General features: G+C 37.9%; 1 protein-coding gene across 11 annotated transcripts in view; it reads right to left on the reverse strand.

Annotated features, from left to right (window-relative positions):
* LOC138116373 (ephrin type-A receptor 6) overlaps positions 1-22,561 on the reverse strand; it is a 320,669-nt gene that overhangs the window by 100,927 nt on the left and 197,181 nt on the right. For 8 of the 11 annotated variants that reach the window (XM_069025664.1, XM_069025696.1, XM_069025637.1 and 5 more), the window contains one exon: positions 3,185-3,347. In XM_069025664.1, the coding sequence (XP_068881765.1) occupies positions 3,185-3,347 (163 nt within the window). Of the gene's footprint in view, positions 1-3,184; positions 3,348-3,774; positions 3,823-10,226; positions 10,307-11,252; positions 11,329-22,561 lie in introns of those variants that run through there. The other 3 variants (XM_069025678.1, XM_069025687.1, XM_069025715.1) reach the window with 3 other exon arrangements.

The raw sequence follows: 22,561 nt of genomic DNA on the forward strand, positions 1-22,561 counted from the left end.
TTCAATATTTTACAAATTCCTCTGGACAGAAGGGCCTCTAAGGTAACATTGTAAAAAACCCACGACTCTAGGAAAAAAAAAAAAAAAAGCTTTGAATCATTAATTAAAAAACAAAACAAAACACCCCCCAAAAAAACCAACCAAACAGAAAAAGTCTTCCAAAACCAGCTAGTTAGAAGAGAGGGGAAAAAAACCAGAGGGTAACAGTCAGAGATTAAAGTGTATCTGCCCCAGGACAAATGTTTTTTTATTGTCAGAACACATTTTATTCTCTGTTTAGAAGGACCAGAGTGTTTTTGTGGTGACTCAGATAGCTGGTAATTCTGACAGATAAAAGCAGGAACTACAAGTGAGGTTTATGCTCCAATTTATAGCCCCAGCAGTGGCACCTGTGTGTGTGCTGGAGTGTATGAAAACCTGCCAGCTCTGCTACAAGTGTTTTGCCTGAAAAGTGCTGAAACAGAGACTGAATAAAATGGCAACAAGAAACACAGTGACAAGTGGTGGTTGCTGTGCTTTGGAAAGGTTTCACATTTCCCAGCTGCAGCCTCTGAGCTTTAACAGGGGGAGAAATGCCTGTCAGCATCCATTCATCCCTCCCCACTTCCTTGAAGCGAATTTTTCTGACTATCCTAGGTAAGTCCATTTCCTATCACAACGAAAATACAACTTTTACTCTTTTGGATGCTCCACCTGCATGTCTTTGCAGCAGGGAGAAGAGTTCAATAACAGAGCTCCCCAAGCCATGGCTGCCTCAGTCTGTGGTTAAGTGGGGGTGCTTCCCAAAAAACACATCAGCACTGCTAACTAAGTTTTTCCATTGCTGCTGCAGATTTGGTCTTCTCTGTCCTTCATGCACCCCCTTTAGCAATCACACCAAAATGTTTTAGTGTTCCTGGTAATGGTGTATCTATTTTATCCTTTATAACTGAAGTGACACAGGTAGTGTTTCACCAGCACAGCAGAGAAGGCAGGACACTGTCCTGCCAAGGGCAGTGTGTTTCAGGACATTGACATACACATCTCACAGCTGATGAACCACTAATTTTCTATAATTAGTCTATTGAAGAAAAACTCTCCTTTTTGTTTGCTTGCTTTACTGCTATCTATTAACAAATTCTCAGTATTCAAGCAGGGTAAATGGAATAACCTTGGATGTTTACCTGCAACTGGTCTGGGAATTCTTTTCTTCTGTAACATGTACAATTGGCAGAGAGCTGAAGGACGTTACAAGCTAATGCCAACTGAGGAGGATTTTTATCAAACACATGACTTAAAGTATTTTTTGTTATTTTCATGAAAGTGTTGGTTGATAAAATTTCTGTTGACAACACAGACTTTAAAAACATTCTATTCTTCCCAGGCTTCTCATTAAAATGTTAATTTTGAGTTAATTAAAATCTAACTGAAAGTCCACAAAAAGTAATTGCAAAAGTGGAATTTTCACCAAGTAACTTGTTTCTAGTGAGCAGGGATGGAGGGAGCTGCAATAGTCTGCCTTGACGTAATATTATTTGCTATCTTTCAGAATAATTGAGAAGAATGTATGTTAAAAAAATCAAATTTTCAGCTGAGCTGGACACTGCCAGAATAGTAAGTGATGAAGAGAGATTCCTACAGAACTGGACTAGGACTGCTTTGTAAGACCGATGCAGACCAGCAAGGGCCAATTACCATTTATGGGTACTAATAAAATTAAGCAGCCCAAATCTCAACACAACTCTCCCAAATCTCTCTGTGTAAATGTAAGCCAGTATCTGGAAATACTGACATAACCATTGCTGTACTCTATTTATTCATCTGTGTGAAATAACGTGCTAGTTTAGACAGGAAGTGCTTAGACTTAGAAGTAAAAGAAATCAGAATTATTGGGAGGTAAACGGTGTTAAGGTCTGTTTATGGCATCGTAAACGGATTTATTTTTCCAGTTTATTTCAGTATCAGGTTCAGCTCTGATGTTATACTTAGAAAACGATGTCAAAATTAAGCTCACCATGCAGCCCAAGGGCCACTTGCATCAGTGGACTGAAAAAGAGAAATGGGGCTAGGATGGAGATTCCCTCAGTACCAACGAGGGAAATGTCACTGGAACCACGTCTTCCTCATTTAGGTGGATAAGTGACATTTTCACAGTGTGAAACCTCACAGAGGTTTAAATACTATTTTCTTTTTATATGAATTAAGCCTTGTATGTTTTGCACCAAAAGAGACAGACAAGATCTACTGAAATTCTTGAAAGCACCCAAGTGCTCAACTCCTATTCAAACCAACTGGCTTAAGTACCCAGAAAATTTTAAAAAGTCCAATTAGGCATTAAGCACTTGGAAATCTATCCCTGATTGATTTTTGAAACAGAAGTTAAGAAGCAATGAAAATGGAACACAAATCCCTGGGTACTCTTGGAAGCACTTAGATAGTTTTGAGTCTGTGCATTAGCTTAAACAACCTGAATTCTAAAACACTAATGAAAAACATGGTATACATAATTGGCTAATTAAAGTAATTTAATTAATGAGTGTTTTAGTGTTGTATCTACTGCACTAATTTTCTCTCAAATACGTAAATACTTTTTTTATGGTTCTTTGAACACAGAGGGCAACACATGACTTAAATATAAAATTGTTGAGAGCATGAACATCACACATGAAGCCTTTTTGCATATTTTGCAGGAATAGGAAGGCTTCCTGCTTCTTACTGCCAAATTTCATAGGTTTATTGGTTGATGGAAATGCATATAAAAGTTTTCAGTTTTTTATTTGTGGAATCTGGGAGCACTGACAACTACAGAGTGAAAAGTCCATCACTGGGAGTGTGCAGAAAGCTGCTGGATTTAGGGGAAGCTTAAGCTCAATTAGGGGCATTTCTAGATGTCAAGAGGCAGAACTTCTAAAAGGAAAGAAAGGATCACAGAATCCTAGAGTATCTCAGGTTGGAAGGGATCCATAAGGAAATTTTATGGAGGAGAACATTCCTTCAGCTGCAGCATTGGGCTAACATTTCTACATGTTGTTGTAAATCCAGAACTGTGAGTCTGAGGCTTGTTTTTTATCACATAGCAGTGGTCATTTTGTGATAAGCAAATGGTATCAGTTCAGCCATTCAAACTCCCACTGTCTCACTGGTTTAGAAATAGATGCTACTTCTCTTGTATTTATTTATTTTTTTTTCCTTCAGTAAAACTTACTTTCATCTCCAGTTTCAAATTCAAACTTCTGGCTATAGCCGCTGTATCCTGCTGCCGTCCTGACTCTGATATGAAATATATACTTGGTGGCTGGCTTGAGACCTGTGATGATAACACTTGGAGCCTTGGACCTTGTGGAGGAATAGCTGAGCTGCTCATGCTCCTGAGGGACAAAAGAGGGAAGAAATGATATCAAGTTGAGTTGAACAAACTTTGCAAAAATGATATAACAGACCTGAAGCTCCATATTCTTCTCATGAATGTAAAATGTGTTTATAAAAGGAGGTGCAGGTATGGGTTTCTGTACTTTGGCTCTGTGCTACAGTCAGAATGTATGATATGGCCTTGACTTTTAGATTTCAGGTTTTTTGTCTTTACCCTTGCATACAGACATGTTTTTGTGACTTGGGTTAGTAACCAACCCAAGCGCAGTCAAACCAACATGGAATTAGTACAAGACTACATTCACAGAAGAATGGCAACTAGAATGGCAGCTCATTACTTTGGCACAATGGACAAACTAGGAGGTCAGTAAACACTACCAAGCTGTAAAATAAAGATGTGGGAGTATTCAAATACCCGCTACTCACTTCTACCCGCAGGTAGTGCCAAAATGCCGGCGCTATCCGTGGGTAGACCTGTGGGTAGAAGAAAATAGGAATTAACTTTTTCTTTAAGGCCTGTCAACTTCGAGCATGGTTCAACTGCTTCACTGCTGCTGAGCTCAATGTCTGCTTCCAGGTAGCTGTAATGTAGTCATACATGAAATTCACTTTGAAAGTCCATAAGGAGAAACAGTCTGTGCAGAAGTCCCCTGTTAATCTCCTGGCAGCTGCTGACAGTTCCTGAGTCTCGCAGAGATCCCTGAGAATTATGGTCCCTGGGAATTACCACTGCAGACCAGCTGCTCTGTTGTGGAGACCAGACACATCAATTTCTGTGCATAAACTGAGTGCTGCTTTTCTAGACAGGCCTTGGATGATGCCTTTAACGTGAGAGGATGACTTGGAATGATGCCTGAGGTGGCCACCTAAACACAGAGACTAGACAAGAATAAGAGAATCAAAGTAGGTATTTATTTGAAGGGCCTTCAAAGGTACACCCTGGGCAGTCAAAAGGCTACACCCAAGATGGACCCTGGATCACAGGTTCTTCACACTTTTATAAGTTTGCATATCATTTGCATATCATCTGTGTATCAGGGTTAATTTTCCAGTTATAACCTCAGTTTATGATGTAATTACCCCAAGTTTTCCCCTCTTCAGAGGCTTTTAGTTTACACATTTGGGGCCCGGTGTCCTTGAAGAGCTAACCTAGAAAGGGTTTGTAATGTCTAACCAGCATGAGAGAACAGCAGCTAACAGGCTACACAAAACTTCAGAGTTACACACTAGGCAGTACAGCATTTGAAAAATATAGGAGTTAAAACCTAAGGCATCAGGAAGAGGAACATTTATTCCCTGTCATTGGTTACTTGACAAGCCAGTAATCTGTAATATTTTATGTGGTGCCTTAAGGCTAGCTTTACTCCCCTAGAGCAGGACTTGTCTCCAAACTGAGCAGGAATGTCCTTGGCATGTGCTTAACAGTCCAACTGTGACACCCACAGGGCACCATAGATGTTTATGATACCATGCAGTGATATTAGAGCAGGTACGTGTTATTCAAAGGGTGCTTCCAGCCTGTTCAGAAGGAAATCTAGTTCACAGAAGAGACATAATTGGAGAGGAATAGGCTTCACTTAGGTTCTGTTGGACTTTTAACCTCTTCTGAGCAGTATGTACGTACTTTTTGTATATAACAAAGAGTTTTATATAAAACATGCTGAGTTAACTTCAGCCATGTGTAACAAATCACGTTAGCGCAGGGCAGCAGGTGGATCACTATTCCCCCAGTAGGAATTCAAGGAGATGGCTGAGAAAACCAGATTGAAAAACACACAGAAGCAACCTAATGATTCTGTTAAGGGAAGGAACAGGAAGAAGGCAACAATGATCAATATAAAAAATAACTGCAGTTAGCTTGCACTTCAAATGGTGGAAATAATTTGAGAAACTTCAGTAAGAGGAAGTATTTATTTGTTCTACAGTCTGTTACCAAAATTTGAGGCCGTGAGGAGCATGTATTTAAATTGAAATAGTAGGATAAAACGTACATGTAATCTTATGGATAGAGACTATAATTAATATACCATCTAATTACTTTAACCATAAGACTTCTCCCAATTACTTGAAATGTTGTAACTTCACTTTGAACATGTTAGCGGATTTTAGACATACTTTTTAAGGCATTTCAGAAAATACCTATTTTCTTCTGACAGAAAGCCTACTTGCTTAAGTGATTATTTTTTTTTTTTTTTTGTGGCTAAGCTTACTTCAATTGAAAAATACCAGGTATGTGAGCAAAAAAAAAGTGTAACAAGTTAATAATCAGATTTGTAAGGGAATAGAGAACTTCTACTCATCCAAGGGAGTTTTCATACTTCTTTATGGACGGTTCACAACCATTCAGTATGTCATGAATAGCTAATTTCTATTCTATGTTAGATGTGCAACTTTCAGGGACTTTAACGTGTAAAGGGGATGTATAACTTACCATGTAACTTGACAAGGGTTCGCACACTCAGAGAACCCAAAACTTTTAATTTAGTAATGAAGTGGCTAATCAGGGTAAATACCTGCCCAAAAGCGATCCAGTCTTTAAACACAAGTGATCAACCAGCTCAAAATTAATCTAAGAATTAGAGAAAAAACCCCAAACCAACAAACACCTGATTCTGCAACAAACACTTATCCTTAGACCACACTGAATCATTGGCATGATGTTTGTGATTTTACCTGTTAAATACAACATCAATACAAGACTCTGTTTATCCACTTCAGTCCAGGTAAAGACATGACTTCCAGTGAAGGAAAGATCTTGGAAATCTTCACTGAAGATTATGTAAACAGCAAATGCTTGTTTCATACAGGTATTAGCATGATTCAAAGTTGTAGTGAGTTCCGTGTGCTCTGTCTGTCTTGGCACATAGATGGGCAGCAACTTTACACTCTGGAATGCTCTGGAAATTTTTATCTCGATTCTGTAAGCTAAGGAAGAGACCAGAACCCAAGGGATTTCACTGTACAATGTAATAGTTGCAAGCCATTTCTTTTCCCCACACTACTGCTTGAAATCAAGTCCTAGCAATTAACAATGTACTGCTTGTTCCGACCTGCTGGAGAGATTGCGGAAAAAAGTGATGGAACTGTAAAAAGAAATAGGGTCCTTCAGAGGAGGATGGAAATGGAAATTTTGTCAAAAAAAAATCAGTTGAGATACCCCAAGATCCAATGACAAGATTTACTCCCTGAAGCCTGCAGAACAAGGCCACTGGCAGCAAAAGTTTGGAATGGCTTTTGAAAAAGAAAAAAATCGGAGCTATGTCTGTTATATGTTCTTACAGGCTAACTACTGCTTGTGTAAAACAGACATTTGGGATACACTGGCCCCATAGCCAGGGGTGTGGACAGGCAGTTAGCAAGTGTAATTCACTAACTGTAGTTGGTCAAAGACAATGAGCGTGACAAGGGCTGTGATGGCAACATTTAATCAACAAAATGGGTCCCTCTGGGGCTAACAGCAACCTCCTGAGGGGCAGCCATCTCTGCCCGTCCCTTCTGGAAGATATTTTGGGCACTTCCAGGGGTTTTCTGGCTTGTTGCTTCCTCATCACCTGCCTGGGGCTGCCTGCAGGAAGCCCTAAAGGGCCCCTTCTTCCTGCCCTCCCATCTCCTTTCTTCTTTCTGCAGCCTCTTATGCCATCCATCCCACAGACTGAAAAATGATGTCTGGGAGCACACAGCCTCAAAAGTAATAGTGCCGTCATATAGGAAAGGGGGCAAGATTCGTTACTGCCCGTGAAATAGAGGAAAGAGAACCCGTCACCTTGGTTGGAGAAAAAGCTTCAGGAGCTTGAGAAAAAAGTTGCTCAAACTCAAGACAAAATGATTCATAGCTGGAAACTTCACAGGGCTGGAATGTTTTACATGAAAAATTCAGCCTTTCTGGATGGGATTCTGTTGGGGCCCTCTCCCCCGCCATGATGCGGCCCTGGGGAGGGGCCCTGAGGGGAGCCGCGGGGTTTCCCCAGCCCCTGCTCAGCCTCGCTCCCATTGGCTGTTCTGTGCTCCCTGCGCGGGAAGGGCCCTCGGGCCGGGGCTGTGAGGGCTCCTGGGCAGAGCCCGGCCATGGCTGGGAAAGAAACATCTCGGAAACACCCACCAACAATCCCTCCTGAGAGATTGCCTTTCCACGGGGCTCATTGATTGATACGCGTGTTGCAGTAATCCCCACACTGTAACAGGATTCATACATAGGAGAATTCTCCAAAGAGTGGATGCTTTGCCATTATTTCATTCTCTCTACAATTGATCTGCAGCCCACCTGGAAAGCCAGAGCTTTTCACAGAGATGCATGGAGGTGGCTCTCAAGGCTGGCCACTCCTTGTGCCATAGTCTTTTCCAGGAAGGCTAAAGGTGGACTGAGAACAAATACAATTCTAGTCTATAGACAAGTTGGGGATGCTTTGTCTTATTTTTGCTACAGATCATATGCACTTACTTTTCTACGGATTCGGGGTTCAAAAAGTGAATTTTAAACCGAAGGACTTAGATGTACTTCCTGGATCTAACTGCATGCTTTTCCCAGATCCTCTTTTCATGTTGTGGCGAACTATAGATAAATATCAACCCACTTACCATGCACCCTATTTTCCATCAAAAGGAAGCATGATTTTGTGTGCTACAAGGATCTGTCTTTTGTGACAGGTCTCTGACCTAGGCAGTGACAGGGCCAGGATGAATGGGAAATGCCAAGGACTACCTTTATTCTGTACTCTTGATGACTACAGAGGGCTACTACAAAATCTGCAAAGTGAAACAGAAGTTTCACTGATATGGCTGTACTTCCCATGGCACATAAGAAGTAAAATAATATATACCTGGCCACTGTGTATGGTTCAGTGTTCACAAAAAGAAAAGGGAAAAAGGAAATGCTCTGATCCTCTAAATCAGTATCAGAGCAGCATTTGTGATCTTAGGAGGGCCACAGGATTCACAAGAAGCAGTTCTGAGAACACAGGGGCTGAGGGGTTAAACATGAGTTAAAGGAACCTATCTAATATAATACACTCATATAACTACGAGACACAATCTGATATGAGGAAATTCATAAGTCCTCTTCCATAGCCTACTGCAAATTTATCTTGGTGAAAATCTGTCATAAAAACATAAATATAATCCAAATGCAATGTCATTACACAATGTGATACCAAGTCTATGACTACCTATCCACGTTAAACAGAACTACAATATGAACTTTGAAAATGCTATCTCTGTTTCTAAGGAAATTGTATTTTTCTTATTGTTTGTGTGACTCTTCTTGCAAATGGACTCAGTTCTGATTATGATGGACAGTGTTCACAAATCCATAACAGTTTGCTCTGTGCATGAACAGGAAAATCTTTCAGAATCAAATTCTTTCCTGCAGCCACCTCTGCCTGACTATCTGAACCGGTATCTACCCTAATTTTATACTTGGCTTTATAGAGAAGACATTTTTTCATATCTAAAGAAACAGCCTGGCTGAGTGGAAGGCACAATGGTGCTAATGGTCTAAGACCAGACAACCTAATTTAATGGAGTAGCAGCATCAGAGGATAAATATTAAAGAAATTTCTGTGTTTGCAGTGCAGCAGAGTAGCATTCAATATCCAGATGTTCTATTATTGTGATGATTATTACCAGTTTTATCATATACTTAAAAGAAAGGAAATTCCCCCAATAACATTAACAACTGTAAATAAATAAATAAACTTTAACATGCCACAGCTGTGTGAACAAGTTGCTCTCTAATTTTATCCCCCCCCCTAAGTACAGAAGAAAACAGCACTAAAATTAAGACTTTGTGGACACAGATAAGAAGAAATATGGATAAAGACTAACCAAAATGTGATGGATGTCCTTTAATCAGTTTAGACTCCTAAAAGAGTCAAAGAGTTTACATTCTGATGTTATATGTGAGAAAAAGATTATATATCTCAAAATCTTTAGTGGAAGAAAAAAATCAATAGAAATTAGGGCTGAAATGCAGAGTTTTGCTTATAGTGATGAAATAACCTTTAAAAGATTAACTTTACCAGGAGAGCACTGATAAAATCCTGGCACTTTCAGGCATACAAGATTCATCACCATTAATATCTGAGTGGCAAAAAGAGACATGGCTCTAATCAAAATAGTATCACAGTCCTCAGTTTAGCAATTTTAAAAGATAACCAAATATAATTTTCTATAATTTAGAATATATACTGGGAGCTATATATTCTTAGTGTAGTTTATTTCATGAATGACAATGGAGGTATGCAGCTCATTCAGTCTCACGAGTAGCAAAAGTCTTCTTAAACTGACCCTAGGGAAAGGGATTTCCAAACCTTCTTCCAGCTAAAACAGACTTACTGTGTACCCACAGCTAAGTCTGTGTGTGTGTGTAGAAAGAATCCAAAGAGAGTAACTGAATTTACTATCAGCTGCTTGCAAACACATTTTCTAGTTTATATCTATTGTCCTGCAACATGAAAATTCTGTATTAAGCTACATAATCCTGCCTGTGCTTTTCAGAGCAGTGTTATTTAAGTGAAAGAAGTACTAATAGAGATTAAATCTATATACCACCACAGGGACCAGGTCTTTATCTGGTACACTGAAGCACAGTGTCAAAGCTGAATAAGTACCACATTATAGTAAAGAAGATTTGGAGTTTCATGATTCAGACACTAAAAATGTTTAAATAAAAGCACCAATAATAAAAAAGAAATTTTTATGCGACCGTTTGGTCACATCTTTCCTCTTTCCTAGGTACATCAGTTTGAGGAACACACACACAATGTGACCTACAGAGGAAGCATCATTATTTTAAAGGAATGACCATGATTCTGGAAGACAGCAATTATTACTGATCATAGCTCTAGTCCACTGTGCAATGAAATCTCCCAATTCTCCCTTACTTTTCCCATGGGATCAGCTGCACTGGCACTCCACAGTCACCTGAACTTTAATGTTGTGATGCACATTAGGATAACACAATACTTAATTATTAGGTATAGTCATTAATTGATTAATCAGTTCAAATAGAATCTATTAAAGACAACATCAAACTGTGGAGTTTGTGCTTACTCTCTGTGGTCAATAAAAAGACTCCCCACAGCTCTAATTTATGGAAATTGCCTCTGATTTATACAGCCCATATTCCTCTCACAAGTAATTTCCCCCCAATAATTCTCAAAAAGTATTTTCTTTCTTTGCAATAGAATATTTCCATAACACACCTTCTGAATGCCTGTTGCCTCTAGTTGTAGATCCTTTCTCACCTTACGCAGATTGTTGTAGATAAGGAGTAATTACACTGAAATCAATAAAATTAACTACACCAGTGAAACTCAGTGTCTGTCTTTGAAAGCTCCTTTATATTCACTAATTTGGTGATGATGATTTTCTCCTAGAAAACTATTTTGACCTACAGTACATCAATTAACAGGAATACTGGCTGTAATACTTGGAAGATTTTAGAGAAAAGATTCATAGGTTCAAAAACATGCTTCTAGCATTATTTACTATCTGATTACAATCTGATCAACAGGATTAATTAAATTTTTATTGTAATGTAGAATGGTAAGAAAAATTACAATAACAGCACTAAAAGTAAAAGATACCATTCAGATTCTTAAAAAAAAAATGCTCTTCCTAAAACCCTTGTATCTCTGGTTTTCAGCTGAACAAGAAGGAGTAAATTTAGAAGTGATTGCAAAGATCTGAGGCTCAATCTGAACAAAGTAGAAAACTGTGGCAGCAAAAAAGCAGGGCCATAGAGAAAATTACCAATGGCTCTAGTGTTTGCTTCAGAGCAGAAACCTGCAGCACTTAAAGGCATCACCTCTTCAGGCTGTGACCCTCTCCCTTCCCTCCTTGGCCTCCCTCGTGATTAACCTGAGATGTAACAGTTTGGGGAGCTGAAACACTCAAGTGTCCTTTACCTGTTTGGCCATTCAGTATTTTATATTCTGATTGTCTGTCAGTCAGCTCATCACTTTCTCCATATATAAAGTGAGGCTGTCAACATGAAAAGGGGAAGAGCAGATAACCAATCATAAAAAAAAAAATACAGAAAGGTCAAACCCCAGACAAACTTCATTTTAATTGGATTATATACTTGGAAAGGCAGAAATGAGTTGATGTGAGGTGAACCATGAAAAGCAGAAAATTAAATGAGGAGAGAGATGAGGACAGGGAGACTCTAAAGCAGTGTTAAAATTCTTGCCAGCACAGGGAGGTGAAGGGTGGGCAGAGCAAAAGCTGTGTGGTTCATATGCTGGGTCAAGTGGGACTGCCAGGTGTGAAGGCAGCAGACAGGACACAGCTTATTGTCCTTACAAGGAGATTAAACCAAAATAAAAAAAGGCTGTGCGTTAAGTTGGGGATGGAACAGGGTGCAATCCAGCATATAATAAAGGCAGCTGGAGAACATGGCCTGAGTTGTCAGATGAGCACAGATATTAAATCCCATCTTTCTGGCAGTAATGAGCTACTCTGATAACAGTTGTTCGCTAATTAAAAATATTTACCAGTGAAAACCTCTGCACCACGATCTCCAGAAGTCTCTCTAACCTCAGCATATGAAAGTGCCAGCCTCTCCAACTGCCTTGAAGATTTTTCTTATTTTTTCACTAGTTTTAATTGTTTTTTTCTAGTTGGAAAGAAGCAGGAAGCTACTGCAAGCATGAACTAGATTACTAAAGGTAAAATTCAGCTCAAGTAGTATTCAAAATTCACTTTTGGACAGTAATGCACAGTTTCTCCTGGGATACCTAAGGCTAAGATTTACTTCATAATGATATAATAAACCTGCTGACAAATACAGTGCAACAGGAAACAGAAACAATTTGAAACTGAAAATTTGAAGTTTGGAAGGCTTCTGTGACTTTCTTTGCTGTGAAACAAGCCCAGAGAACTATGGACATGCAGCCAGTGGGCTGATTCCCAAGTCATTCTTTTGCTGTGTGAGGTTCAAATTTCACAATTCTGAAAGAGGTCCTGATGCCACTGCAGACTTGACACTCCACATTGGCAGTGCAGGTTCCTTCTTCCCATGCTCACCTTTAACACTCTTCCACAGTCCAGCAATCTGCAAATTAGTGGCCTTCTGAATTAATCAAATTTGCTTCATTATGTTTTGCAGCTCATGGACTTTTTCTCCATGAATTTTCTTAATTATTCCTTGAACCTATTTTGCTTGTGGCTTCCAAAACACCCCTAGGCAACAAGCTTAATTACAAACTGTGTTTAAAAAATACTGTGGGGATTTAAAAAAAAAATCTGCTTCCTGATTGTTTTGTTGAATATACCTCAGTTTCTTGTCTATAGGAAATAGTGAACAATCATGAATATCAGTGATTTGTTCAGTCAATTTGACAATATCTGTGTATATCATAGAAACAGTTCTTCTAGTTACAGATGGGAAGTAGGTCACTGGATAATGAAATATTTAAATTGCAAATGCAAGACCCTGGAAGAAAGATAGCAAAAAGGGACAACTCATGTGATGTGAAAAATCTGCAATGCAAAAAGTCACAGTCCAAACACCTGAAGGTCTCTAAGTTGCTGAGACATGGGGCAGGCTATCTTCTGACACCCAGCATTACCAGCGTGGGTAATATCAGCTGTGCATGACAGAACTCAAAACTGTGGTGATCCTATTTCCTACTGAAGTGTGAAGGCAATTTAAATGTAAAGAAGCATCTTGCAAGCAAAGTGGAATTTCAATAGAAGAGCAATCATCCAATTCTTCAGAAGACTTCCACAGTGATGGTGACAGTACAGAGTAGCCAGTGCTCCATTTTGACAGAAAAAACCACCAAAACCCCCCAAAACCAAATAAAACCCACCCCCCCCCCCAAAAAAAAAAACCCCAGCAAAGCACAACATATGTTCAAAGCTGTGAAAATCAAGTGATTCTACCAATCTGAAAATGTAGTACAGCACTTAGTTAGCTACACAGAACTTAGCTCTAATGGGGCTAATGACATATTTGCTTAATTCACCTAATTTCAGAATTCCTACAATATTTCACAGGCAGATAGGGCCAGGATTTGGATTAGGGCTCCCTTTCAGTGCTGGATATGTTTGTAACACCTTGCTGGGAAATTTTAACTGCTGTGTGATGTTTGCACCTCTACAAACACCCTCATGAAAAACACATTCTGTACTAAACCCACATTTTGTACTAAAAACCTCTTGTGGAAACATGCCTTTCCAACTCCTTTCTAAAATTTGTTTCAGCCTTTTAGGATGTTAGGACAGGTAGAGTGACTGGGCTTATTTTAAGATCAGTTTAAGCTTAGTTTGAATCTTCTACATAAATACCTTTTAATATTAGAAGAGGAGACTAATGTAGAATTTTCTCTTTTCATTTGCTACTGGATGTTTCCTGCCTGGAAAATCCAGAAAAGATCCTTATTGATATACAGCAGCTTGAAAACAAATTCAGTGGTATAAATAAAGCTAGCACTTTCATTTAAGTAAGCAAAAGATCTACTTTTATAGATTGAATTGATGCAGATTGCTATTCAGATTGCTATTCTGGAAAAAAATGACTGAAGGCATTAGGATTCATTTCAGACCACATGAATGTTATATGGTAACAAGTCTTTCATATGCTAACTGTGAATACACATCTTTGGGACAAATTCTTTTCTTTTCAAAGAAAATTAGGACTTGTAAGTATGGAATAATGTTGACAATATTCAGATAGATTTCAACCATCTAACAAAAATCAATTTTGGAGGAAGAATTTTGGCTCTAAAACACCAAGTCTGACACTAACTAGTGTTTGACTTTAATCACTGCAATACAATTAATAAATCAGAGGCAAGAGGGAACCTGCTGATCTCTATATAGAGACTATGCATTGTTTTTCATTATGCAAGCTTCTTCAGATATAATCACATAACAGCTATTGAAAAGTCACTGAAATATCACATTTTTTGGTCTATTTTTGAGCACATGCATACACCTTTTTGTGTCTCAGGGCAGGCAAACAGCAAATATATATCTTGTAATGTTAACTCAGAAGGGCTGAATTCGCCTCTGGTGTCATGAGTGTACTGCAGAACCTGGCAATACATCAACAATAAATATAGCATATTCCTTAAGTTTATGTTTTCTTCAAACACCTCGGTGAGTTAATGGGGTGTAAAGCAAAAACAGCAATCTTTTTTCCCATTAGTTGAACATGAATTTCAAGGGCAAAGTAAACAATCTAGGAAGTAAATCAAAATGCTGATTTTGCACTTCCAAAACTGACAAAGCAACTTTTTGCTCAATTTTTTTGGGAAGTGCCCATTTCTGATGTAGCTAACTTCAGCAGAAATATTATTTTTGGAGGTGGTAAAAACAACAACAAAAAGTCTGAAAAAATGTTAAGAAATTTACAGATAGGTGTCATCACCTTTTTAAAAAAAGCTGTTCAGTCACTGAAGAACTGCTGTTTCATTAATATAATATGAATACTTGCAGAATATGCATGAAAACCAGGCAGTTTGTGCAAGGTCATTGCAAATACAAGATATATCAACCTGGTGAAGTTCCTACAGCAACATAAATGTGTTTATGAGCAGCAGGTGAATTCCTACAAAAGACTCTAAAGCTATTAACAGCTCGGTAAGGAGTACACAATAATAGGTTGTTAACTCAGCCATCCCAACAAGCACATCAAGAAAGGGCACTTTGAAACTATTAATGCAAATACATCAAAAAAACTCAAAAGAAAAAGAGAGAATTGTAATACTGTGCTTCTTTCAATCAAGAGAATAAAAATTTGTGGGTTAATCGGGTACAAACCTAACAAAACTACATGGGAGTTATTGAATAAGATACAATTTCTGTGAATTCAAGTTGGCTAATGAAATTATTAATCTAAATGAAAAGCTCCTCTAATGTTCATTTTGATTCCAATAACCATGTCCCCACACCAAACCCACAGCTTTTGTTTAATAGGTGGTAAAGTGATTATATTAATATTAAAAGTGAAAGTCGTGGTTTTAGTGCATTAAAATGGAGTGGCTCTCCCTGAAGGAGCTTCCTCTTTCCCTTTGGGTTTTTCTCCCTTCTCCCAGAATGACTGCTTTGGGGACACTGCTACTTAATAAAAAAGAGGTTGCTATTATTATGCAGTCATAATTTATATGGCTTCATCTTCATTTAATGTGGAAAAAACCATTCAAAGTGGAAAACTAATATCCTGTCCTTTTCTGTGGTTAAAGTACAATTGCAATGCAGTGTTAGAAAAAGAGAGAGAAAAGAAAAGGAACTTTCTCTGGTTTTACTCTCCAAAATGATGCATGCCTTTGTACCTCCTCAAGTACCTCTTGAATGCATTGAATATTGCAGGAAGAAACTGTAAGTGAAATGATATCTGAACACTCCTTCATTTAGACAAAGATATAAACCCATTTCTTGAGGTACGTTTCTTCTTCATTTAATCTCTGAATCCACCTTTATGGCTGCAAATCAACAATTTATGAACAATAACTCATTTGGGTATTATAAAAAATGCTGTGCTACCTTCAGTTTTTTATATAGTTTGGGCTCACAGATGATTTTTGGGAACTTTAAAGCTAGTTCGTATTTTAAGAGGGTCTAAAGGAAACATTGTGACTGGTTTTAGGAAAATGGAGAGCTAGAGATTGTATTTAATTTATAACTAAGGAAATCACTTTCCTTTAGATGACCATCTTCTGGAAGGTATGCTTGTTATATGTAGGTCATTGCTCACAAAACTCGCCACTGTTTTTTGTAAAAATGGGTCAAACTTTCAAACCCAAAGTCTGACTCCTAAATTTATCTTAAGGTGTCTGAGGGAACTCCAACTCTATTATCATATGCAACTAAAACTTACTGCACCTAAACTCAAAGGTTAACAGGCAGTTAATAATAACTTCGGGACGACATTTTCTATTTTGTTAATTCAGGATTAAACATGTTAAACTCCATACCACATCCTTTTGTGCAACTGATATATTATCTCTGAAGAGAAAACATTTCTTTTCTACAATATATTAATCAAAATCATCTAAATGTCATCCTCAGCTGAAACTTTCTACTCTATAAATAGCTGTTTCTGATTTTTGGTCCTACCTAAACACGTATTTAAGATTAACGCTGATTTCTGAGGTTAACAGTATTGCTATTATTCTTGCTATGTCAGTACACAATTTTGAAAACTATTTTTCCTAATGTTCTAATGCTGTACTGGCTAGGAAAAAAAAATTCCTTTTAATAGCAACCAATCTCTGACATCAGTGGATTTAGCTTTCTTAGCTTAATTTGAGGTATGGAACTGGCTGTGTTTGTCGTCTTGTAATAGTTTGCATACCTCCTATGCCTATTCCTATGCCCTTGAAAGCATTTGAAAACCACTTATTCAAAACCATTAATGCACTTTTTCTGCATTTGTGCAGCTCTTCTAGCAGTTACAGGAATGAGCACTGTACATGTAATTTTCCTTGGAGAAAATGGTACTGGCTGCAGGCAAGAACATAAGATCAGCAGAGACTTAAGTATGGGGGTTTTTTTAATATCAAATCCACCAGGCTTGCTTAAACAGAATTATACTTCTCACTGAGAATTTTTGGTTCAGCAGGAACAACAGTAATACCTCTATAGGCTACTTTATTATTAACTACAAAAGTTCAGAAGCTATTTCTAAATAATTGACAACAATGATTAGTAGACAAGCCAAACCAGGCATCTAATAGAGGCCTAACTCAGAACTTCTTTGATAAACCCTTTGCTGCATGTAATTGATACTTAGACACCAGATTTCTTTTCCTCCTAATAGTAATTACATGGGTGTCATTAATAATGGCTGCTGCAAGGTCCTTAGGTTTTTTCCTGTAGGCAAAAATTGTATCAGGTCAGAGAGTCTGGTAATTATTCACTCTCATTTTCAACAGTTCTGAGACCTATTTTTTTCTCTTTTTAGAATCCGAGGTTTTTACATTTTTTCCCTCGGGAAACTAGGTTAATAACAGCGGAACAGAAAAACTGAGAAGCTTGTTTAACACCACTTACTATGCTAAAATAAGCTAGGAGATTTCATTTTAATGATTATATCCCAAAGCACATTTGTAGTGATAATTTTTTAAAAACATTCAGCAGACATGGTTCATTTCCCAGGAGCTACAAAGGGCCGAGAATGCCTGAGGCGGAGCCCTGGTGCCTTCCCGTGACATGCTGCTCTGTTCCTGCAGCTATGAACAAACACTAAGGGCTGCTCAAAACTACTGTCCAAAAGCTCTTGTACATCCCACATACTCAGTACTTTTTGGATGAGAATGTGTTGAAAATATAATGAAAATGTATTATTGCACGAGTCCTACGTTTCTTGATTCCAGTCATATCAGAAATATTTTGTAGGCAGCAGATTGCTACTTATGCCTCAAATGATTTGAATAATTTGAAAAATACTCCAGAAGAAAACTGTCCATTAAAAAAAAATATTAGCATGAAGTTAAAAATTGCCCAGTTGATCATTTAACGCAAACAGCTTTTTATACTGAATATACTCACTGACTGGCCAGGTACCTGAAGTGTTCACATGCTTATCTCTGATGTTGTCAGTCTGTTCCTGTTCCCCAATCCTGTCACTGATGTTGACTTTAAAATTTAGCAAGGTTGTCAAGAATGCTACAGTAGGGATAGCAACAATAAAGGAACATGCCCAGAAAAAAAACATTGTGCATGCCAAGAACCCAGCCACACCAGCACCAAACAAACCAACTCTGCCCATGGATTAAAGTCACACAGCCCCCAGGCTCCCTTCAGCCTCTTGCCACTGGGAGCTGCTGCATATATTACTCTTCATGACATAAAAATTTAACATAAGAGCAAAATCTGAACCAAAAAAGTAATAGCTGTTGCTTAAAGGAAAAGGGGGAGTTTTAACAGTTGTGTCTGAAAAAATGTGTTCTTTCTAACATAGTTAAACATTGTGCAAAATTGTGATTAAAGAGGTGGAGAGACTGGAGAGGTTTGGCTGTTTAAGTAGTAGGGAGGTTGAGGGCCAATGAACTTCACACATGCCATGCAGACCTCACAGAAAGGCAGAGGGCTTTACAAGAGAAATGACTGATTTTACTCCACGTTTCCAAAATGTCACCCAGAAATTCAGGGGACCGAATCTCGTCTGTGTAAGGTAGCTTCTTATGAGAAATGTCCTTATTTTATCTAATGAGAACACGTATGGCTCCTGTTCACTGAGGCTGATTCCAGCCCATACTCAAGCAGGGTCAGGTTAATTAATGTGAGAAGATCATAATGCAGTATCTCCTTAGCTGGAGAAGACAGAGGAACATCTGGTGTCCTCTAAACTGGGATGAGTCACATGATGTTTATAATTTTCCATATTAATTCTTGCAGAAATAATTCTGTCATTCAAAACATTACGCACTGAGAGTCTTAAAACTTCTCATTATTCCTATCATGTAATTTACCTCAAGGTCTGTCACTCAAATTCAGGGTGGCTCATTTTAATTCATATTAATGATTACTCAAAGAAATAGCAGTCTTTGTTTTAATATTAGATTTTAAGAAAGAGCATCATTTCTTGTATAAGTTAAGACAGCTGTAGACTGATAGAAAAATTAACAAGGTCATACTGATTTCTAATTCTTTAAATCTGGTACTTGCCTCTATCTCTCTGCCTCATCAGCTCTTCATCTCTTTTTCAAATCTCATTGGAAAGCTAATTTCCCCCCTTCTCTCTACTGCTCAGTTATTTTCTCACTTCTATTTATTAATTCAACTCTAAATAATGCTGGGATGAAGGAAAAGTAATATCTGACATCCCACATATCCTGTCCACTCACTCTCCTATGGAGGTGGGTTAATTTTTTTAAGTGAAAACTGCCTGTGAGCTGCAAATCGAGTCTCCCAACCAAATGAAGTATTTTGTCAAAGGGATTTAGCTTTAAAATTCATCAAAAGACAAGAAAGCAAAGAAATACCTGCCCTCTCCTCCAAATGCTGATTCAAAAGATATTCTCTAGTTTCTCTATTTAGAGATTTCATTGCAATGCCTTGGGTTACTGCTTGGGTACATTCCATTAAAATCTCTTCTCTACAGACAGGCTTCCTTAGCTAATTATATGTTATCTTGTGTATAACAGGAAATGTAATCCAGCTGGTGTGCTTGGGCCATGTGGGAGAACAAACTTAATACAGTTGCTGATATGTGCACAGCTTGGTATGCCTAATACAGGTCTCAGGGAGCATTAATTTTTGATGATTAACTTTATGGGTTTGGATGGCAAGGGGAGGAATAAGCATTTTCCAGTTCAGCTGCACAACCTGGAGTGCAGCTGGTGAGGTTTATATCCACTGTGTGCTGTGTTCCCTCTCCCACGAGGGAATTCCTACAGAAGGACTTCATGTCATTACAAGGCTCTAACAAGGCCCCACTCCTTCACCTGCCTCAAACATTAAACTCTTTTAATGAGAGGTAAAGAGATTATGATGCCCTGGAATCTTGCAAATAGTACAAGCTTTGGTCAGTGTCTGAGTTATAAAGTATAAAAGAAAAATTAATTGCAATTCTCAATGACACTGAGATTACACTGATGTCTGGAATTTGATTTTTAAAGGGAAAGGCAGTACTGCCCATGAGAGAGTTTTCCTTTTAGAAACAGTGTTTGTGGATGATACCAAGGGATCATAAAATACAATGGACAGACAAAGAGGGTGCAGAATAGGGCAGACACCCTCTATCAAGAGAGATAATTTGCAGTGTTTAGTATCTAAAGACCCCAAAGAATGTCTAAGAAGAAATGCTTTTATGAGCACACCTTAGATCTCAAAGGGCAAACATTTAACTGATCCTGTGTGTGTTCCTGTAAAGACTCACTTATTGTCCAAGGTTTAGTTCTCAGAATGATTAACAATCTACCTGAAATCAGGTATTTCAACTACCAGGCCTCAACATAGACTATTACTTCAGGATCATGATATTCTCTCTCTGGTTATAATACACACCTCTTCCAGCAATGGAAAACCCTTTCTCTTTGCTGTGACAGAGCTCAGAGCATCTTGGACTGAATGGTGAGGAATTTTTGTTCTCTCAGGCCAAATCAGCTCTCTAATTATGTTCTACGTCAGATTTTGCTCACTGCACTTTTGGCTGAACGGCTGCAGAACAAAGGGACCTCTTGTCAGACAACCACATAAAAATGTACCAGTGCACTCCTAAATAAGAAACTACAAATCTGTATAATTGGCTCATGATGAAATTTTGTTGTTGCCACCAAGATTTTCATTTTTGGAAACAGTATTTCATGAAGTTCTGAGTGTTTTACAGAAATTCCCTGGAGAAATGAAGATCATATGGGAAAAAGTACTTTAAAGCAGAAAAATTACTGAGCTGTTTTACTGTATTTTGAAATTAATATATGTTTCCATACTTGTAACTTACTGAGACCCCTTTATCACTCTCCTTCTCTACTTTATTTCTTTAAAATTTGGTAGTCTTTCTCAGAAGAATATTTTTCACAGGGAGGGCTTGATCTTTCGATAGTTCTCTCTGTGTAATTTGTATTTCACAAGAGTATAAATGTAAGTCTCTTGCATAATTAGCACAGTCTAGCCTCTATCCCCTCTTCTGCTTGCTCTGGAAATGCATGGAAAGATGCATCTCTTTGTTCCATGCTCATCATTAATTTTTCTTCCTTATGAAATGGTTGGAAACTCCCCCATTTTGTTGAGTGTTTACATTTTATTTATTGGGCAGCCATTTGATTTCTGAAATTTACATATGTTCCAGGAAACTTTGGGAGCCCATGACTAGATGTAACTTCCATTTGTGAGCTGCAGAATTCCTACTGGTGATAATTAAAAGCAGGCATACTCCCCTAATGTGCTCCCCAATGATGTATTGGCAATTTTTCAAATGTCAATAAGGAACCTTGACAGAAATAGCAGTAAATACTCATAAAACTTTAGAATATTGTGTAATTCTTCAGAGCTTCACAAAGTTAAGAAACTCATATAAACAGCTGAATTTTAGGGATTGAGTGGTTGTATTTGATGGAGACATTCAATTTCTTATATTGTTTAACAAAACCAAACCTCCTTTGTTTATTAAATGCAAATGACAGGCAGAAAGGGATAAAGACAGGACTGCAAAAGTTGGTCCATTTTTCTACCTAGTGTTTTTACTAGTAGCTAAGACTACTGTTTTCTGCATTTTTCTTGTTTCTGACCTTTTCATATTTAACATGTTCTTCAAGCTTAGCTGCAGTTTTACTCTCTGTTAGAGGGATGTCGTTGTGATAAATTCATACTAAATCCAGCAGACAATTATTTCACTCTTACTGTATTTCCTGTGGGCATGCAACAATATCCCTATTTTGGCACTTCTGCTGAGAACAGGAATGCTGATATTCCCCTCTTTCAGTTTCTCAGAAGGCTGAGACATTACAGTGTCACTTGCTGCATCTAGCCCTGACATAACACAAAGTATGCTACTTAATATACAGAGCTCCACAGTGAAGAAGAAAAAAATGAAATCAGAATTGTTAATAATCAAATTAATTGTACATATTAATATTTTCTGGTTTTGAGGTAGGAACCATCCCCTTTTTTTTCTCAATATAAAATTTCATTTTCATTTGGCAACTACATTTAACCAGTGTTATAATGTACTCTTCTTGATTTAAATATTATTAAAGTGGTGTAAAGTAACATTCTCTAATTTAATGCTGTAAATAAGCAGACTGATTTGCAGTGCTGGATTATTCATCTCTCTGATCTAGAACCTGGTCTCCAAGAGGGTTCTTGCAAATTACACCTGTGCCAAAGCACTCGAAGATGCCAGCAGTGCCTCAGACCTCAGAGGAAAGAGTTTATAGATAGAAGATATCCCTTATATATTTAAAAAGGTGAAAAAAGAAAATGTGGTTTGGTTTTTTTTTTTTTTTGTAAAAACAGCTAAGAGTGGTTTAAACTGTATCTAGCAAAGGGCCATAAAACCTGTGCATGTAGTCTTGCTGAACAATGGTCAAGGCTAAGTAATAAGCAGACCTTGAAGGAAAATTATTTGCCTTGTCACTCAGCACTGACTGGTATCAGCACATAATCCATTGATGGAGGATTTTTATATATCTGTGTATAAGATTTATAGTTTAACATCCATATGAATGGCTACAGATCTTTGGAACTGTTCCTATTCAACTGAATAAAATCTCACAACTTGTCGTGTTTAATTCACCTCTGTAATATCAACAAAGAAAACGAA

Source organism: Aphelocoma coerulescens, chromosome 1 (genome assembly GCF_041296385.1).
Source record: "Aphelocoma coerulescens isolate FSJ_1873_10779 chromosome 1, UR_Acoe_1.0, whole genome shotgun sequence".
Taxonomy (NCBI): Eukaryota; Metazoa; Chordata; class Aves; order Passeriformes; family Corvidae; genus Aphelocoma; species Aphelocoma coerulescens.